General features: G+C 46.9%; 1 protein-coding gene across 1 annotated transcript in view; it reads left to right on the top strand.

Annotated features, from left to right (window-relative positions):
• Positions 1 to 2,773: 2,773 nt before the first annotated feature.
• LOC140720153 (zinc-binding protein A33-like) overlaps positions 2,774 to 21,816 on the top strand; it is a 51,169-nt gene continuing 32,126 nt past the window's right edge. The window contains exons 1-6 of the mRNA XM_073035037.1: positions 2,774 to 2,870; positions 7,320 to 7,381; positions 8,073 to 8,168; positions 8,585 to 8,818; positions 10,484 to 10,506; positions 10,594 to 10,712. Of these exons, the coding sequence (XP_072891138.1) occupies positions 2,774 to 2,870; positions 7,320 to 7,381; positions 8,073 to 8,168; positions 8,585 to 8,818; positions 10,484 to 10,506; positions 10,594 to 10,712 (631 nt within the window). The remainder of the gene's footprint in view (positions 2,871 to 7,319; positions 7,382 to 8,072; positions 8,169 to 8,584; positions 8,819 to 10,483; positions 10,507 to 10,593; positions 10,713 to 21,816) is intronic.

The following is a 21,816-nucleotide window of genomic DNA, read 5'->3' as shown; positions in this document are numbered from 1 at the left end:
AAACTGCTTCTCTGTCTCTGGATGGTGCTATGTAGAGGATGTTCAGAGTTATCCATAATTGACCGTAGCCTACTCAGCGCCCTTCGCTCAGCTACCGATGTTAAACTCTCCAGTAATTTGCCCACGACAGAGCCCGCCTTCCTTACCACCTTATTAAGACGTGAGGCGTCCCTCTTCTTAATGCTTCCTCCCCAACACGCCACCACAAAGAAGAGGGCGCTCTCCACAACTGACCTATACAACATGTTCAGCATCTCACTACAGACATTGAATGACGCCAACCTTCTTAGGAAGTACAGTCGACTCTGTGCCTTCCTGCACAAGGCATATGTGTTGGCAGTCCAGTCTAGCTTCTTGTCTAACTGTACTCCCAGATATTTGTAGGTCTTAACCTGCTCCACACATTCTCCATTAATGATCACTGGCTCCATATGAGGCCTAGATCTCCTAAAGTCCACCACCATCTTCTTGGTCTTGGTGATATTGAGACGCAGGTACTTTGAGTTGCACCATATCACAAAGTTTTGTATCAGTTTCCTATACTCCTCCTCCTGTCCATTCCTGACACCCCCCACTATGGCCGTGTCATCAGCGAACTTCTGCACATGGCAGGACTCTGAGTTATATTGGAAGTCTGATGTGTACAGGGTGAACAGGACCGGAGAGAGTACGGTTCCCTGAGGCGCCCCTGTGCTGCTGACCACCGTGTCAGACCTACAGTCTCCCAACCGCACATACTGAGGTCTATCTGTCAAGTAGTCCACTATCCAATCCACCATGTGAGAGTCTACTCCCATCTCCGTTAGTTTGTGCCTTAAGATCTTGGGCTGGATGGTGTTAAAGGCACTAGAGAAGTCAAGGAATGTAATCCTCACAGCACAACTGACCCCCTCTAGGTGAGAGAGTGATTTGTGCAGCAAATACGTGATAGCATCCTCCACTCCCACCTTCTCCTTATATGCAAACTCAAGGGGATCCTGGGCGTGCCTGGTTTGTGGCCTCAGATTCTGTATTATCAGCCGCTCCATGGTCTTCATAACGTGCGACGTCAAGGCAACAGGTCTGAAGTCATTCAACTCCTTTGGTTGTGGTTTCTTCGGTACCGGGACAATACAGGATGTTTTCCACTGTCTGGGTACTCTTCTCTGCTCCAGGCTCATGTTGAAGATGCGCTGTAGTGGTTCTCCCAGCTCAGTCGCACAGGCCCTCAGTAATCGTGGGGAAACTCCATCCGGTCCAGCCGCCTTGCTGGTACAGATCTTCCTCAGTTGACCTTCCACCTGTGCAGCCGTAATCCTGGGCGTGGGCAAGGTCTCCTGTGAGTGGCTAGTTTCCTGTGAGGGAGGTAAGCCTGGTGTGGATTTCTGCGGTGAGGATGAGATTGAGCTGTCGAACCTGTTGAAGAAGTTGTTCAGCTGGTTCGCTTTCTCCACATCTCCACTCATGTTCGCCCCCCGCTTTGCACCGCATCCGGCGATGATCTTCATCCCATCCCACACCTCCTTCATAGCTTTTTTCTGCAGCTTTTGTTCTAGCTTCCTCCTATACTGCTCCTTTGCCCCCCTTATCTGTACTCTGAGTTCCTTCTGAACTCTTTTAAGCTCCAACCGATCACCATCTTTAAAGGCCCTCTTCTTCTGGTTTAGGAGGCCTTTGATGTGACTAGTGATCCAGGGCTTATTATTGGGATAGCAGCGAACAGTTCTAACAGGAACAACTGCATCCACACAAAAGTTAATATAGTCCGTTGTGCATTCAGTGACCTCCTCAACGCCCCCACAGAGCCCCCCTTGCAGTACATCCCAGTTAGTAGTACCGAAGCAGTCTCTCAGGGCCTGTTCACCTTCAGGAGTCCACTTCCTAAAAGAGCGTGTGGTAGTGGGATGCCTCATCACAATTGATTTATATCGGGGCTGTAACAAAACTAGGTTGTGATCAGCTTTCCCCAATGAAGGCAGTGGGGATGCACTATATGCCTCCTCTACGTTTGCATACAGTAGGTCAATAGTCCTATTACCCCTGGTGTAGCAATCCACGTACTGGGAGAAAGCAGGTAGTGTCTTGTCCAAAGTCACATGGTTGAAGTCCCCTGTAATTATCACCAGTGCCTCAGGGTGCTGTGTCTGAAGCCTAGCAACAGCGGAGCTGATGACGTCACACGCTACCGTTGCGTCGGCACGCGGCTGGACATACACATTCACCACAATGACGCTTGCGAATTCTCGAGGCAGGTAATATGGCCTCATACTCACGGCGATCAGCTCAATATCTCTTTCACAAACGGAGATCTTTGTACTCACATGCCCAGGGTTACACCATCTTACGTTAATGTAGACAGCGAGTCCCCCTCCTTTCTTCTTCCCACACTTTTTGGCATCTCTGTCAAATCTTACCGTAGTAAAACCAGGTAATTCTACATTTACATCCGGGATGTTAGCCGTCAGCCATGTTTCGGAAAAACACATTAAACTGCATTCCTTGTATTCTTTAACATTCCTTACTAATGAGGCTAGTTCATCCAATTTATTTGGCAGCGAGTTCACGTTCCCCATAATGACCGAAGGAACAGCGGGTTTATAACGCTTCTTCATCTCCGTCCACTTATCCCTGCGCAGTTTTCCAGCCCTGGAGCCGTGGAACCTCCGTTTAATTTCGTTCGGGATCTGGATCTGTTGCGCAACACTGACTTGCACCTTTCTCAGCGCAAGTAGCTGGTTTCTCGAATACAACTTTCTCTCCATCTCAATATTAAATAAATACCAAACATCACACTATGACTAAAAAAAACAGAAACAACCTAAAAAAGAATGATCAATTTATCAAATCTCGGGAGCAGCTGGAAAAGGCTGCCGCTCAGGTCGGCGCCGGAAGTAGGAAGATTACAATGATTGGGCCTGTCTCAAAACTAGAGAAATAAGAGGTGGTCTGACTGAAACAGGCACAGACTCACAGGGTATTGACGGGGTAGGGACAGGAATGATAGTTTCCCTGGCCGGGGTTTGGGGAGGGAGTTGAACAAGGGTTTACAGGCTCGAAATCCGAGGTCACCTCAGCAGGGCTGAAATCCGGAGAAATTTCCGCACCCAGGTGGTGGTGAGTATTTGGAATATTCTCCACAAGTTTTCTAAATTTAAAGTCAAATTTAGGGGCTCAGCGATGATGGGAACGTTGCAGGAAAGTGGAGCTGATGTCGAAAATCAGGACTATTGTGAGGAAAGAGTAGAATAGGCGCAACGGGCCGAATGGCCACGCATACTCCTGTTTCCTATTTTCTAAAGCACGAGTTTACCTTTGCGCCTTGTTCTCCCTTGGTTTTCAGCCGTTCGGATTGCATAGGGGAGCGGTGAGAGCTCCGGAGATCCATCGGCAACCACTGCGGGGCTGCTCCAGTCTACCAGCAGTAAGGGACGGGTCTGGGAGACAACTCCAGACAACAGGCCCCGATCCTCGGCGGGGAAAGGCCGGGCGCCCTCCCTGTAGCTGAAACATCTCACGGAATCTCCGCCAGTCTCTTCAGCTCTGCCTTCGAAAGGATTCAACACCCGCCGGTGGTGCAGCCGAAACCCGAGGCGCAGCTCCCAGTCTCCGACCTCACTGGGTCCCGGTTCCAAACTCCGGCCCGGCCGAGCGCTCAGCATCCCGCCCACAGCCTCTACTCAGCCAATGAGAACATCATTTTCCCAGCACTGGTCGCTGATTGGCTGTGAGTGTCTGAGGACCGGCTGCTACTGGGAGCTGGAGATGTCAGTCACAGTTTGTTCTCAGGATCAAAGGAAGTTCCCGGAAACTCATATTTCAAAGTAAATTTTATTACCAGAGTACAGATAAGTCCGCACATACAACTCCGAGAAGCATTTTCCTGCGGACATACTTAGAAAAAGTATAGAATAGTAACCATAACAGAAGCAGGCAGTGAAAGATCAGTCAGAGAGCTGAAGGTAACAAACTGTGCAAATGCAAATATGGAGAAACATCGATAAATAACAAGAGCATGAAATAACCGCAGCGGCTGCTGATGGCTCTCCGGAGCTCTCACCGCTCCCCTGTGCAATCCGACAGGCAGAAGGCCAAGGCAGAACAAGGCGCAAAGGTAAACTCGTGATTTAGAAAATAAGAAACAGGAGCAGGCGTTGCCATTCGGCCCGTTGCGCTGTTCTGCTCCTCACTCAGAACATGTCTGATCTTTGACCTCAGCGCCACTTTCCTGCAACGTTCCGAACATCGCCGAGCCCCAAAATATGTCCGTTTAATTTAGAAAACTTGTGGAGAAAACTCCAAATATTCACCGCACTGAGTTGGGGAAATTTTTCCTAATCTCAGTCCTGCTGAGGTGATCTCGGATTTTGAGTCTGTGATCCCTGGTTCCACTGCCCAGCCAGGAGAAACATCATTCCTGCCCCTACCCTGTAAATACCCTGTGAGACTGTGTCTGTCTCAATCAGGAAGCTTCTCCATGTGAACCTTGTGTTAATGAAATTGGTGACAGTTCTTTCAGACCAGCAGCTTTGACCACAAGAACACCAGACAGTGGTCAGCACGGAATGTCCTGCAGTTACTGCAGGAGAAGGACTGGATGGACACAGTGGAGTGGTTCCCTGAGCAGACAGTCCAGACCGTCTGGCAGAATGCCTCCTCACCAGATCTCACCAACAGGCAGCAAGACCTCACCTGTCTGGCGGCGAGAGGGCCCCTCCCAGTCTGATCCTTGCTGCATGCCCGGAGATCACTCCCACAGCGCGCTGCCCCGAGATTACTGCAGTGGAGACGACAGGGTCCCTCCCAGTCTGATCCTTGCTGCATGCCCGGAGATCACTCCCACAGCGCGCTGCCCCGAGATTACTGCAGTGGAGACGAGAGGGCCCCTCCCAGTCTGATCCTTGCTGCATGCCCGGAGATCACTCCCACAGCGCGCTGCCCCGAGATTACAGCAGTGGAGACGAGAGGGCCCCTCCCAGTCTGATCCTTGCTGCATTCCCGGAGATCACTCCCACAGCGCGCTGCCCCGAGATTACTGCAGTGGAGACGAGAGGGCCCCTCCCAGTCTGATCCTTGCTGCATGCCCGGAGATCACTCCCACAGCGCGCTGCCCCGAGATTACTGCAGTGGAGACGAGAGGGCCCCTCCCAGTCTGATCCTTGCTGCATTCCCGGAGATCACTCCCACAGCGCGCTGCCCCGAGATTACTGCAGTGGAGACGAGAGGGCCCCTCCCAGTCTGATCCTTGCTGCATGCCCGGAGATCACTCCCACAGCGCGCTGCCCCGAGATTACTGCAGTGGAGACGAGAGGGCCCCTCCCAGTCTGATCCTTGCTGCATGCCCGGAGATCACTCCCACAGCGCGCTGCCCCGAGATTACTGCAGTGGAGACGAGAGGGCCCCTCGCAGTCTGATCCTTGCTGCATGCCCGGAGATCACTCCCACAGCGCGCTGCCCCGAGATTACTGCAGTGGAGACGAGAGGGCCCCTCCCAGTCTGATCCTTGCTGCATGCCCGGAGATCACTCCCACAGCGCGCTGCCCCGAGATTACTGCAGTGGAGACGAGAGGGCCCCTCGCAGTCTGATCCTTGCTGCATGCCCGGAGATCACTCCCACAGCGCGCTGCCCCGAGATTACTGCAGTGGAGACGAGAGGGCCCCTCCCAGTCTGATCCTTGCAGCATGCCCGGAGATCACTCCCACAGCGCGCTGCCCCGAGATTACTGCAGTGGAGACGAGAGGGCCCCTCCCAGTCTGATCCTTGCAGCATGCCCGGAGATCACTCCCACAGCGCGCTGCCCCGAGATTACTGCAGTGGAGACGAGAGGGCCCCTCCCAGTCTGATCCTTGCAGCATGCCTGCTGACGTTTTTGTCGCACTAGGTTTTTACGAGATGGGGTTGCTAGCCATATGGCCAACCTTCCTCCGCTCGTAGCCGGGCTTCGACAGACCATGGCCGCGTTTTGTTATCTGTTGTCTTTTTAATGTGCTTTTGATCCCACACTACACATAGAAAGGGCCAGAATTTCCACTGAACACATTCAGCAAAACCATGTTGATTCCCTGAACAAACACGAGGAAATCTGCAGATGCTTGAAATTCAAGCAACACACACAAACTGCTGGTGGAACACAGCAGGCCAGGCAGCATCTATAGGGATAAGCACTGTCGATGTTTCGGGCCGAGCCCCTTCATCAGGACTAACTGCAAGGAAAGATACTATGAGATTTGAAAGTAGGAGGGGGAGGTGAAAACGCGAAATGATAGGAGAAGACCGGAGGGGGTGGGGTGAAGCTAAGAGCTGGAAAGGTGATTGGCAAAAGGGATACAGAGCTGGAGAAGGGAAAGGATCATGGGACGGGAGGCCTAGGCAGAAAGAAAGGGGGAGGGGGAGCACCAGAGAGAGATGGAGAACAGGCAGAGTTATGGTCAAAGAGAGATTAAAAAAAAACAAACAACTAAATATGTCAGGGATGGGGTAGGTAGGGGAGGAGGGGCATTAACGGAAGTGAGAGAAGTCAATGCTTATGCCATCAGGTTGGAGGCTACCCAGATGTTGTTCCTCCAACCTGAATGTGGCTTCATCTTGATAGTAGAGGAGTCCATGTATAGACATATCAGAATGGGAATGGGACGTGGAATTAAAATGTGTGGCCACTGGGAGATCCTGCTTTCTCCGGCGGACCGAGCGTAGGTGTTCACCGAAACGATCTCACAGTCTGCGTCGGGTCTGACCAATATATAAAAGGCCACACCGGGAGCACTGGACGCAGTATACCACACCAGCTCTCCTGATGAAGGGTCTCGGCCCGAACCGTCGACAGTGCTTCTCCCTACAGATGCTGCCTGGCCTGCTGTGTTCCACCAGCATTGTGTGTGTGTTGTTTGATTCCCCGAGTCTGCAGCTCGCGTAGTGAACAATCGCGGTACTGCAGGGGATCAGCAGCTCCCCGAAAGTGAAATCATTCTGAATCAGGAAGTGCTGGGAGTTAACATGGCTTCGAAAGGAGAGAACGAGAGTTTGAGCGAGGAGGTAATTTGTCCCGTCTGCCTGGATTTCTTCACCGATCCGGTTATACTGGAGTGCGGACACAACTTCTGTCGCTCTTGCATCACACAGTGTTGGGAAAGGGAGCAGAGAAACTCCTGCCCGGAATGTAGAGCGGTGTTTGCTGACCGCACCCTCAGGGTGAATCGGGCCTTAGCAAATCTGACACAAAAAGTTCGAAATCTAAACCTGAATACGAAAGGGAAGGAAAGTAATCGTCACTGCGAGGAACATGAGGAAGAACTGAAGCTGTTTTGTGAAACGGACAAGACACTGATCTGTGTGATGTGTGCAGTGGCGGAGGAACACAGAGAACACTGCTTCAGGCCGATTAAAGGAGCTGTTAAAATCTACAAGGTAAAAACTAACGTTAGTTTAATACTTAAAATATTTCCAGTGTCCTACATATCATCACACGAGCCTCAATAACTAACACATAACTCTCTGCAACTTCCGCCATCTCCAACGGGATTCTAGCATCTCTCCGCCCCACAGCCCACCTCCGCACCCAGCAGCTCTCCGCTCTCTATTCGGATCGCGGTCCACGTCCTGTATCGCCCTGATCCACTCGCTCCTCCCCACTGATCTCTCTCCTGGCACTGACACCTGCAAACCGGACAAGTACTACACTTGACTCCTAACCTCCTCCCTCGTCACCATTCGGGCCGCAAACAGCCCAGTTCCTCCTGTTTCTTCCATGGTCGATTGTCCTCCCGTATTAGATTCCTTCTTCTCCAGCCATTTACCTGTTCCAGCTGTCTCCTCTCAGCTTCTCACTTCAACACCCTCCCCCACGTTCCCCCTCACGTTGTCTCACCCGTCACCTGTCAGCTGGTTCTCATACCCAACATTTTTATTCTGCAATCTGTCCCATTCCTTCCCAGTCCGAATGAAGGATCTTATCCGGAAACACAGACTGTTTATTTCCCCTGAATACATGCTGCCTGACTCACTGAGTTCCTCCGGCATTTTGTGTGATAATCGGGTTTGATCACCTGTTTCTTTTGATGCATCTTTGTTTCTATTTCCTTCACTCTCTGACTTTCAGGATCAGGTAAAATCTTCCTTAGACTCTCTCACAAAAAAGAAATCAGACTTCCAGGAAAAGGAGCAGCAACAGAAAGAGAAGATTTCCGGAGTTCAGGTGAGGCTTCCTGAGCGGAATTTCTGATATTACTGTCGAGTTTTGCTCCATTTAATGCAGAATAACATAGTATCGCAGCTCCAGTGACCTGGGTTCGATCCTGACCTCTGCTGCTGTCTGTGTGGAGTTTGCATGTTCTCCCTGTGCTCATGACAGTTTCAGACACATCCCAGGGACATGCTGGATGAATGGTTAATTACAATTAACCCTGTGAAGGTGGGGGAGAGTGATGTGAATCAGCTGGGAGTTAATGGGTCACTGAGGGAGAATAAGTTTCAGGAAAATGTGAGGGAATGGGGTTGACGGGAATGTCTCAGAAGTAGTATGGACCCCAATGGACCGAATGGTCACTTTTATGTCATAAGGAAATAGAACACAGCAATGCAGTAAACTAATCTTCACGTTTCATTCGACAGGAACAGTCACACAGCGTTCAGACTCACATCACATCCCAGTTTGCTGAACTGCGCCAGATTATCACTGAGAAAGAGCAGAGCTTACTCTGGGATCTCAGGGAAGAAGAGAAGAGGATTCTCAAACCAATGGAGAAAAATCTTCTTAAAATTCAAGAGAATATAAGGATTATTCAGGAGGAAATCACTAAGTTAAAGGAACAGATGAATCAAAAAGACGGTGTGATATTTCTCAAGGTGAGGGATTACATTTCAATTTATTTCTGTCAAATTGAACTAAATGAACAGCGGTATATTTGAAATAAACACAACACAGCGGCCAATTCTACCAAATCAATTGCCGCTGCTGGAGACCTCACACAGAGTGTTCTCCTTGCATGACGAACCTCCAATCACTCCATTAATGACATTATAAATATCGGAGACAGATATTTGATCCTTTATCAGCAACATACAATATTTAAGCGATGAAATTTCAGCATAATTAATCGTAAATTAAACTGCAATTAATCGGTCAACAAAAGATATGGCATTTGCCAGTCCCAGGATCAAAACAGCCCAGAACAAAGTATGAATACGTAACTTATTCCCTTCACTTTTACCATGTCCCCACTCACCTGACTGGTTATCGTAATAAACACATAACACAGAATACAATGCAGACAGAAAACAGACGTGTTGCTCCTACACACAGCATTTACAAATGGCAGTAAACTGTTTCTCAGCAAACAATCGATGCAACTATTCAGGGTTGTTGTTTCCCCAAAACTGGACTTCCACAACTTCTGTACATCCCAGGTCAGAATGCAATCTTTTCTGAAATGATTTACTCTGATCATAACACAGAGCTGCTGATTGTGTCCTTAATTATCACATTAAATATCCTCTAAAACTCCCATTAACACCCAGTTCCAGTCACAGGCTGTGAGTGTGTTTGGTGTGAGGGTCTCTCTGTCAATCAATGAGAACAAAGAATGTGACCCACACATCAGACTTATCCTCCATATCCAGTTTCCATCAGATTACGGAATCTTTCACTGTCTCTACTTTTTCGGATAAGTTTTACATGGGATTGTGTCCCATTCTCCGTCAAGAGCAGGCCATTCGGTCCATCTTCTATCAATTTCCCCTCAGCCACAATCCTCCTGCCACCTACTCACAGCACCCAGCAACAGTGCCCGAACTCCCTGGTCCCTCACGTGTTTATCCAGCCTCCCCATTACAGTCAGTCTCTGCTGTTCCATTTCAACCACTCCTGTGGCAGCGAGTTCCACATCCTCTTCACTAAATTTCTTGTGGGATTTATTAAAAACCAGCTGGCATTTTATCTTTGACTGAAGGTCTCCCCATAAATAGAAACACAGAAACAAAGAAAACCTACAGCACAATACAGTCTCTTTGGCCCACAATGCTGTGCCGAACATCTACTCACTTTAGAAATTACCTCCAGTTGGCCATAGATCTCTATTTTTCCAAGCTCCATGTACCTGTGTGGGAGTCTCGTGAGAGATCCTATCGCATCCACCTCCATCTTCGTTGCCGGCAGCTGTGTCTACTTCCAAGCACCTGTGTCCTCTCGTGTTCGCCATAATGAGGTACTTTTTCCACCTTCGCGCAAGCAAATCCATCACTGATTTTAAATTGTTCCATTTTATCATTCTGACGTCTTATCCAGATGATAATGCACAGCCTGTCCTGTCTCTCCTGTCAGTTCCATCCTCTCAGTAATGGTCTAATTTTCAGAAACTTTCGTCTTTAATTCTCTCCGTGGTTCTGTATTGTCCGTGTGTGTGACTGACTGTGGGAGTGGGAAGTTTCAACATCTTGGAATGATTTGGATGAAATTCAGGACGTGGACAGTAAGTCCAAGTCTAATCAGATTTGTGCTTTTATTTACTTCAGGAGGAAGCTCATCGAAACAGGAGGTAGGACATGCTCTTTACTGAAACCCTGTATGGATTTGTAAAATACTTCAAAATTCCAGCTTATCACCAGCAGTTTAATATTTACAGAATCAGTGACGATGTCCAGGAATTATCAGTGACAGATGAGGCCCTACCAGTTGAAAAATTTGATCACATCTATTTGTTGAACACAGTGCTGAGAGAAACACTTGATGCTATTAACCGAGGTAAAACTTACAAAGATTCATTTCTCTTTGTTTATGAGACACAACTAAGTTACATCTGAGGCAAGGATTGGCTGTAATAATGGGCTGAAAGGGAACTGATGTTTATTCCACATCAACGGCACCAACTGGGGGGCATCACTGTCACATGGTCAGCTGGAGATGTCAGACCCCTGAACACACCAGCACAGGGTCACAATACAACCAATACACGGGATTGGCAGATGAACCACTGTGTCCTGATTCCAGACACACTGCACTAACACACCAAGACATGAGCTTGAATCCTTCCACAGGAAATGGGAGATTAATACAGATTTCATGATATTGTAGGGAATAAAAGCGGGTAGCAGTGCGGTGATCAGGATTGTCAGAAAAATACACAAATCCTTCGTGCGCTGTGAGTGCAGACTCTGACTGACACAGGTCTTCACCCCACCCCCCTCCTGAACCCGCAACTCTCACTGATGTTAGATGGAGAAGAGGGGAGCTGTAGTGACAGGGGACTCAATCGGCAGGGGAACAGACAGGAAAATCTGTGGATGTGAAGGGGATACCCGAATGTTATGTTGCCTCCCAGGTGCCAGGGTCAGGGATGTCTCGGATCATATCCGCAGCATTTTAGAGAGGGAGGGAAAACAGCCAGATATCCTGGCACATTTTGGAGCCAATTACATAGGAAGTAAAAGCAAAGAGGTCCTGAAAATATAATTTGGAGAGTTTGGTAGAAAGCTCAGAAGCAGCACCTCCGGGATTGTAATTTCTGGATTGCTGCCTGTGCCACGTGCTGATGAGGGTAGAAACAGGATAATTTGACAGATAAACATGGCTGAGAAGATGGTGCAGGGGGCATGTTTTCAGATTCTTCGATCATTGGGATCTCTTCTGGAGGAGGAATGACCTGCTCAAAAGGGAGAACAATATTCTCACAGAAAGGTTAGATGGAGCTGTTGGGGAGGGTCTGAACTAATTTGGTGGGGGTGGGGTTGGGAATTGGAGTGAAGGGATAGGACTGATGGTAAAAATGCAAAGATAGCGTGCAGTCAGACTGTCAGATAAGGCGGACAGATGAGAGGACAAAATTGCAGCCAGCAGGGTGACTATCAGTGCATTAGAGATGCAGAATTAAAATGGGTAGCAGATATAGTACACGAAGTGTTATATCTCAATGCATGGAGTATGAGAAATAAGGTGGATGATCTTGTTGCACTATTACCGATTGTCAGGTATGATGTTGTGGCCATCACGGAATCGTGGCTGAAGGACGGTTGTAGTTGGGATCTGAATGTCCAAGGTTACACAGTGTATCTGAGGTATAGGAAGGAAGGAAGGCCGATGGGGTGGTGTGGCTCTGATGGTAAATCAATAGAAAGACATGACATAGGATTGGAAGATGTTGAATCCTTGTAGGTTGAGGTAAGGAACTGCAAAAGTAAAAATGACACTGACAGCAGTCATATACAGGCCTCCCAGCAGTCAGTAGGTTGAGGCCCACAGATTAAAACTGGAAATAGAAAAGGCTGATGAAAAGGACAATGTTATGATAATCATGGGTGATTTCAACATGCAGGTCAATTGGGAAAATCAGGTTGGTAAAGGATCTCAAGAGAGTGAGTTTGTTGAATGCAATGTGGTGGCTTTCTAGAGCAGTTTGTCGTTGAGCCTACTCGGGGAACAGCTCTACTGGATTGGGTGTTATGTATTGAACCAGAAGTGAGTAGTTAAAAGAAACCTTAGGAAGCAGTACTCACAACGTGACTGAGTTCAACTTGAAATTTGATAAAGAGAAAGTAAAGTCTGACATTATAGTATTTCACAGAAGTGAAAGAAATTACAGTGGTGAGAGAGGAGTTGGCCAAAGCAAATTAGAAGGAGATGCTGGCAGGGATGACAACAGAGCAGAAATGGTGTCAGTTTCTGGGAAAATGACGAAGGTGAAGGATAGATGTATTCCAAAAATAAATAAATACTAAAATGGCAAAATAGTAAAACCATGGCTGACAAGGGAAGACAAGTTATTGTAAAGGCAAAAGGGAGGGCATACAACTAAACAAAAACTAGTAGGAAGACGGATGATTAGGAAGCTTTTAAATAGCTACAGAGAAGAACTAAAAGGATGATTGGGTGAGAAAAAGTAAATAAGAAATTGATTTGAATTGAATTGACTTTATTACTTACATCCTTCATATACATGAAGATTAAAAATCTTTACGTTAGGTCTCCATCTAAATGTGTGATGTGCAGTTTATAGTAATTTATGATGAATAATATGTACAACAGGCTGGTTAATATAACATAGAAATACAGTTGTGCCCACATGAGTTAATCAGTCTGATGGCCTGGTTGAAGAAGCTGTCCTGCATCCTGTTGATCCTGGCTTTTATGCTGCGGTACTGTATCCCGGATGGTAGCAACTGGTACTGTTTGTGGTTGGGGTGACTCTGTCTCCAATGATCCTTCAGGCCCTTTTTACACACCTGTCTTTGTAAAACAAATTAGCAAACAATATCAAATTGTTTTTCAAGTATTGTAAAAAAATAAAACAGAGATGAGAGTGGATATAGGACCGCTAGAAAATGAGGCTGGATATATAATAACACAGTATAAAGAGATGGCAGATAAACCACATATTTTGCACCAGTCTTCACTGTGGAAGACACTAGCACTGGGCCCGGTGTTGAAGAGTGCGAGGGAAGGGAAGTGAGTGCAGTTACTGTTACAAGGGAGAAGGTGCTCAAAAAGCTGAAAGCCCTAAAGGTACATAAGTCACCCGGACCAGGTGAACTTCACCCTAGTGTTCTGAAAGAGGTCGCAGTAGAAATTATGGAGGCATTTTAAATGATCTTTCAAAAATCACTGGACCCTGGCATGGTGCCAGAGGACTGGAAAATGGCAAATGTCACTTAGCCTTTTAAGTAAGGAGGAAGGCAGCAGAAAGGAAATTATTGACCAGTTAGCCTCACCTCTGTGGTTGGGAAGAAATTGGAGCCAATTGTTAAGTATGAGGTTATGGAATACTTGGTGACACTGGACAAGACAGGACAAGTCAGCATGGCTTCGTTAAGGGAATATGCTGCCTGACAAACCTGTTGGGATTCTTTGAGGAGATTACAAGCAGGATAGATAAAGGGGATGCAGTGGATGTTGTATATTTGGAATCTCAGAGGGCCTTTGACAAGGTGCCACACATGAAGGTGGTAACCAGTTTAAGAGGCCAGGGTATTACAGAAAAGTTACAGGCATGGTTAGAACATTGGCTGATTGGTAGGAAACAGCGAATGAGAGTAAAGGTATCCTTTTCTGGTTGGCTGCCAGTGACTCGTGTTCCACAGGGGTCAGTCTTAGGACAACATCATGTTACGCTGTATATCAAGATCTAGCTGATGGAATAAACTATAAGATATAGGAGCAGAAATATGCCATTCGGCTCATCGAGTCTGCTCCACCATTCAGTCATGGGCTGATCCAATTCTTCCAGTCATCCCGACTCCCTTGCTTTCACCCTATACCCTTTGATGCCCTAGCTAATCAAGAACCTATCTATCTCTGTCTTAAATATGACTTGGCCTTAACAGCCACTTGTGGCAACAAATTCCACAGATTTTCCACACACTGACTAAAGTAATTTCTCCACATAGCAGTTCTAAAAGGCCGTCCTTCAATCCTGAAGTCCTACCCTCATGTCCTAGAGTAGATGGCTTCGTTTCCAAGTTTGCAGATGATACGAAGATTGGTGGAGGGGCCGGTCGTGTTGAGGGAACAGTTAGGCTGGTCAAGGACTTGGATGAGGAGAATGGGAAGGGAGGTGGCAAGTGATATACAATGTTGGAAAATGCATGGCCATGCACTGTTGTCATAGAAATAATGTGCAGATTTTTTTTTTCAGATGGGGAGAAAACCCAAAAAGCTGAGATGAAAATGGACTTAGCAGTCATTCTGCAGAATACACTAAGGGTTAACTTGCAGATAGAGTCAGTGGTGAAGAAGGCAAATCCAACGTTAGCATTCAATTCAAGGGATTTTGATAGCATTCAATTCAAGAGCAGGGATGTGATGCTGAGGCTTTATAAGGCACTGGTGAAGCCTCACCTTGAGTATTGTGAACAATTTTGGGCTCCTCATCTAAGAAAAGATGTGCTGGCATTGCAGAAGGTTCATTTCATAAGGATGATTCCGGGAATGAAAGGGTTATCATACGAGAAACGTTTGATAGCTCTGTGTCTGTACTCGCTGGAATTTAGAAAGATGAGGGGGGATCTCATTGAAACCTTTCGAATGTTGAAAGTCCTAGACAGAGTAGATGTGGAAAGGATGTTTCCCATGGCGGTGGAGTTTAGGACAAGAGGGCACAGCCTCAAGATAGAGGGGCGTCTATTTAAAACAGATGCGGAGAAATTTGAGCCAGCAGCTGGTGAATTTGTGGAACTTGTTCTGTGTATTTAAGGCAGAGCTTGATAGGTTCTAGATTGGACACAGCATCAAAGGTTACGGGGAGAAGGGAGTGGGGCTGAGGAGGGAACAAAAGGATCAGCCATGATTGAATGACGGAGCAGACTCGATAGGCAAATGGCCTAATTCTGCTCCTATGTCTTATGGTGAAGCATTGAAGCATTGTGAGAATGAGCTCGGACACACCAACAAGCATTGACATGGGTCAAGATTTCATCTCGGGAGAAGCACACACAGCATAACCGGCCGGGCAAAGCTCCCTCACACACATACACAGGAAGGACTGGCAGATTGTAGTCAGAGCCTCAGCAATGTACGTTATTATTTCCCTCAGTAACCTGGAAACCAGTCTCTTCAGAGACAGTCATTTATTCATTTAAACAACTCAATCACGTGTGACACATTGTCAACACACACCAGACATGTGATGACTCACTGTAACATACAAATTATTCAACGTGCACCATACTCTCCTTCAATGTGTATACACACCACACGGATATTTACCACAATCAACACACACACACACACACACACACACACATACTATCAGAGTATGACATACGTCCACAGAAATAGGCATAAATTCCCATTTAGGTTTGAAATCTGCCGTCCTTACCCAGTCTGTCTGTTCTGTGGCATTGAGCTGTCCTCTGACGTGACGTCACATCAACACTTCACAGACAGAGTCCGGGATGAGATTCCTCAGGAGGATGATCTGGGAGGGTTTGATGGATGTTGAACTGACGGCCCACTTCATCAATCTGCAAGACTAAGATGTCTTCTTGAGCATGGCCCATTTGTGTGTGTTTGCCCCCCCATCCCTCTAACCATTTTCCATCTGTGTACGTGCCCAAATTTATTTTAAAATATTTTATTTTTTACCTTTTTCTGCAGTGTTTGAGGGCAAATTCCATTTACCAACCTCCCTCTCTATTGGAATGTCACCCGATAGACCACTCAGAAAAAATTCCCGTCTCACTTTCAATCTGAGGCCTTTGGTTCTGTACTCCCAATTCTTGGAAGAAGAAACTTCATTTAAGCTCCTTATGAATTATTTACCTCGATAACGGGCCATACCTGAACATCGTACACTACAGCTGAATAGCCCAAGCTTATCCACTCTCTGCTTTTAACCCAAGCCCCCAGTCCTGGTAACATCCTCATGAAGCCTCCTGCCCCATGTAATGACATCCTCCCCATATTCGGGAACCGGAAATGCAGACAATGCTCCAAGTGTGGTCTATCATCGACATCAAAGGCCTTGCTGAATTTCATGTGGACAGTGTGGAATCGGCTGATGAATACAGGACTGAAGGTGTTTTTTTTTTTTGGATTGGGAAAAGAGGGGCGGTGTGGGAGCTAAATTCTGAAGGAAGGCAGTTTTCTAAAAAATAAACTTTGCGTACAAGAACGGCGAGACTGCGCAGGACAGCGCGGAGAGTTTAAAAAGATGACCACCCTATACATCGGGCAGCGGAGTGGGTGGCAGCAGAGTGTAGGGCTTTGGCTCAACGGGCTTAGGCGGTAACGGGAAGAGGCGAGAGCGAGGCACCGACTCTTTTTCTCCCCTTTGGCAAATCGGCCCGGCGGACGGGGGAACAGCAGGGCACATTAGCTAACGGTTTAAAAAGTTCGTGTGTTTGGCAAAGTAAGTGGGTGAGTAGACCTATCTTTCTTTGTTTCATTCCTGTAGAATTAGGTAGCATGTCTGCAGGGTTAGTGCGTCGTTCAGGGTGTCAGATGTGGGAAACCTGGGAGACCTCCAGCCTCCCTGATGGCCACATCTGCACCAGGTGAACCGAGATTCAGCTCCTCGGAGACCGTGTTTGGGATCTGGAGCTGCAGGTTGATGACCTACTGCATATTAGAGAAAATGAAGAGGTCATAGACAGGAGCTACAGGGAGGTAGTCATCCCTAGGCTACAGGGGTCAGAAAACTGGGTGACTGTCAGGAGTGGGAAGGGAAATGCCCGGATAGTGGAGAGCACCCCTGTGGCTGCCCCCCTCAGCAACAAGTATATCGTTTCGGATGCTGTTGAGGGAGATGACCTGACAGGGGATGGCCACGATGACCGGGTCTCTGGCACTGAGCATGGCGCTGTTGTGCAGGAGGGAAGGAGGGAGAAGAGGAATGCGGTAGTCATAGGGGATTCCATAGTCAGGGGAACAGACAGGAGATTCTGTGAGACTGATAGAGATACCCGCATGGTGTGCTGCCTCCCAGTTGCCAGGGTACGGGATGTCTCGAATCGGGTCCAGAATATCCTGAAGGGAGAGGGCGAGCAGCCAGCTGTCTTGGTACATGTTGGTACCAATGACATAGAGAGGAAAAGGGAGGAGGTCCTGAAGAGAGATTTCCAGGAGTTAGGAATGAAGCTGAGAAGCAGGACCTCCAGGGTAGTAATCTCAGGATTGCTACCTGTGCCACGTGCTAGCGAGGGCAAGAATAGTAGGATCAGGCAGATGAATGCGAGGCTGAGAGACTGGTGCAGGGGTCAGGGCTTCAGATTCTTGGATCATTGGGATCTCTTCTGGGGGAAGTATTACCTGTTCAAAAAGGACGGTTACACCTGAACCCGAAGGGGATCAATATCATAGCGGGAATGTTTAATAGAGCTGTTAGGGAGGGTTTAAACTAATTTGGCAGGGGAATGGTAAACCGGAATGATAGAGTGGAGGAGTGGGAAAACAGAAATAAATCTAAGATAGTGAGCAGTAAGGATGCCAGGAAGGACAGGCAGGTGATGGGACAAATTTGCAGCCAATGGGATGAGGTGCAGTGCAATGAATGCGAAAAGTACCAAATACTGGACCTAAGGTGTTTTTCTTAAATACACACAGCATAAGGAATAAGGTAGATGATCTTGTCGTACAGCTACAGATTGGCAGGTATAATTTTGTGGCCATCACTGAGACGTGGCTAAAGGATGCATGTCTCTGAGAGCTGAACGTCCAAGGATACACGGTGTATCGGAAGGATAGGCAGGTAGGCTGAGTGGGTGGCATGGAAATCATATTAAATCATTAGAAAGAGGTGACATAAGATGAAAGGTGCTGAATCTTTCTGGGTTGAGCTAAGAAATAGCAGGGGTAAAAGGACCCTGATGGCTGTTATCTACAGGCCTCCTAACAGCTGCAGTGAGGTGGACTACAAATTACAACGGGAAATAGAAAAGGCTTGCCAGAAGGGCAGTGTTATTATAATTGTGGGGGATTTTAACATGCGAGTGGATTGGGTAATTCAGGTCGACACTGGATCTCAAGACAGAGAATTTGTAGATTGTCTACGAGATGGTTTTTCAGAACAGCTTGTTGTTGAGCCCACTAGGGGATCAGAGGTACTGGATTGGATATTGTGTAATGACCCAGAGGTGATTAGAGAGATTGAGGTGAAAGAACCCTTTGGAGGCAGTGATCGTAACATGATTGAGTTCACTGTGAAATTTGAGAAAGAGAAGCCGAAATCCGATGTGTCGGTATTGCAGTGGAGTAAAGGAAATTACAGTGGCATGAGAAAGGAACTGGCCAAATTTGACTGCAAAGGGACACTAGCGGGAGGACGGCAGAGCAGCAGTGGCTGGAGTTTATGCGAGAAGTGAGGAATGTGCAACACAGATATATTCCAAAAAAGAAGAAATTTTCGAATGGAAAAAGGATGCGACTGTGGCTGACAAGAGAAGTGAAAGCCAAAGTAAAAGCAAAGGAGAGGACATTCAAGGAAGCAAAAATTAGTGGGAAGTCAGAGGATAGGGAAGTTTTTAAAAGCTTACAAAAGAAAACTAAGAGGGCCATTAAGAGGGAAAAGATGAACTATGAAAGGAAGCTCGCAAATAATATCAAAGAAGATACTAAAAGCTTTTTCAAGTAGATAAAGAGTAAGAAAAACAGGTGAGAGTGGATATAGGACCGATAGAAAATGATGCGGGAGAAATTGTAATGGGAGATAAGGAGATGGCTGAGGAACCGAACGAGTATTTGCATCAGTCCTCACTGAGGAAGATATCAGCAGTATACCGGACACTCAAGGGTGTCAGGGAAGAGAAGTGTGCACAGTCACAGTTACGACAGAGAAAGTACTCAGGAAGCTGAATAGTCTAAGGGTAGATAAATCTCCAGGACCAGATGGAATGCACCCTTGTGTTTTGAAGGAAGTAACTGTGGAGATCGCGGAGGCATCAGCAATGATCTTTCAAAAGTCAATAGACTCTGGCATGGTTCCGGAGGAGTGGAAGATTGTAAATGCCACTCTGGTATTTAACAAAGGGGCAGAGAAGCAAAAAGTAAATTATAGACCTGTTAGCTTGAGAAATGGTTGGGAAGTTGCTGGAGTCAATTGTCAAGGATGAAGTTACGGAGTACCTGGAGGCATATGACAAGATAGGCCAAACTCAGCATGGTTTCCTTAAAGGAAAATCCTGCCTGACAAACGCATTGAAATTTTTGAGGAGATTACAAGTAGGCTAGACAAGGGAGATGCACTGGATGTTGTTTATTTGGATTTTCAGAAGGCCATGGACGAGGTGCCACACATGAGGCTGCTAAACAAGATAAGCGCACATGCAATTACTGGTAAGTTACATATGTGGATAGAGCGTTGGCTGATTGACAGGAAACAGAGATTGGGAATAAAGGGATCCCATTCTAGTTGACTGCCAGCTACCAGTGGTGTTCCACAGGGGTCCGTGTTGGGGCCGCTTCTTTTTACGTTGTATATCAATGATTTGAATTATGGAATAGATGACTTTGTGGCTAAGTTTGCTGATGATAGAAAGATAAGTGGAGGGGACGGTAGTGCTGAGGAAACAGAGAGTTTGCAGAGAGACTTGGATAGATTACGAGAATGGTGAAAGAAGTGGCAAATGAAATACAATGTTGAAAAGTGTATGGTCATGCACGTTGTTAGAAGAAATAAATGGGCAGACTATTATTTAAATCGAGAGAGAATTCAAAATTCTAAAATGCAATGGGACTTGGGAGTGCTCGTGCAGGATGTCCTTGAGGTTAACCTCCAGGTTGAGTCGGTGTTGAAGAAGGTGAATGCAATGTTGGCATTCATTTCTAGAGGAATGAATATAGATTATAGGAGCAGGGATGTGATGTTGAGGCTCTATAAGGAACTGGTAAGACCTCACTTGGAATACTGTGTGCAGTTTTGGGATCCTCATTTAAGGAATTATGTTCTGACATTGGAGACGGTTCAGAGAAGATTAACTAGAATTATTCCGGGAATGAGAGGGTTAACATATGAGGAACATTTGACCGCTCTTGGACTGTACTCCGCGCAGTTTAGAAGAATGAGGGGGAACCTCACATAAACATGTCGAATGTTAAAAGGCATGGACAGAGTGGATGTGGCAAAGTTCTTTCCCATGATGGGGGAGTCTAGTACGAGAGAGCATGACTTAAGTATTGAAGGGCGCCCATTCAGAACGGAGATGCGAAGAAATTTTTTGAGCCAGAGGGTGGTGAATCTGTGAATTTCTTGCAGCAGTGGAGGCCAAGTCATTGGGTGTATTTAAGACAGCGATTCATAGGTATATGAGTAGCCAGGGCATCAAAGGTCATGGTGAGAAGGTGGGGGAGTGGGACTAAATGGGAGAATGGATCAGTTCATGATAAAATGGTGGAGCAGATTCGAAGGGCCGAATGGCCGGCTTCTGCTGCTTTGTCTTATGATCTTATTTGAATGCACCAGTATACGTAATAAGGATCTTGTAGCACAGATAGAGTTTGACAGGTACAAACTTAGGCAGGTGCGACTTTGGTTGAAGGAATAAAGACATAGACAATTCTATAAACAGGGGGAAAATTCAAAAATCAGAGGTGCAAAGGGACATGGGTGTCCTTGTGCAGGATTCCCTGAAGGTTAACTTGCAGTTTGTGTCAATGGTAAGATTTGCAAACTCAATGCTTGCTTTCATTTCGAGAGGATTAGAATACAAGAGCAAGGATGTAATTCTGAGGTTTTATAAGGCATTGGTCAGACCACACTTGGAGTATTGTGAGCATTTTTGGGTCGCGTATATCGGAAAAGATGTGCTGGCATTGGAGAGGGTCCAGGAGGCTCACAAGAATGATTCCGGGAATGAAAGAGTTAGCATATGAGGAGTGTTTGTTGGTTCTGGGCCTGTACTCACTGGAGTTTAGAAGAATAGCTGATTTATTATCGCACACAACCCTATTCTCCCGCCTCCTCCCCATAAATTTTGTGACTCCTACTGATCAAGAAGTTTACTTACCAACTTCTGCTTTAAAAATCAAACAGGAGAAAATCTGCAGATGCTGGTAATCCAAGCTACACAGGTCCAGATGAAGGGTCTCGCCAGATCTCTCTGACACCTGTCTGGAAAGAGTTGATGTTGGGAGGATGTGGGTGGGTCGAGAACGGTAAGCTCAGCCTTCGACTATAGGGATGTCCATTTAGGACAGAGATGAGGAGGAATTCCTTTATCCACAGGATAGTGAATCTGCCACAGGCAGCTGTGGAGGCCAAATAATTGAGTATATTTAAAGCAGAGTAACACACACAAATTGTTGGGGGAACAGCAGGCCGGGAAGTTTCTATGAAAAAGAGTAAACAGTCGACTGTTCAGACTGAAACACTTCATCAAGACCTGTGTTGCTTAAGGGTTCCTGCAAAATCATCCCCTGTCCT

Source organism: Hemitrygon akajei, unplaced genomic scaffold (assembly GCF_048418815.1).
Source record: "Hemitrygon akajei unplaced genomic scaffold, sHemAka1.3 Scf000037, whole genome shotgun sequence".
In the NCBI taxonomy this organism is placed as follows: Eukaryota; Metazoa; Chordata; class Chondrichthyes; order Myliobatiformes; family Dasyatidae; genus Hemitrygon; species Hemitrygon akajei.
This window is presented reverse-complemented; position numbering and strand designations above follow the sequence as displayed.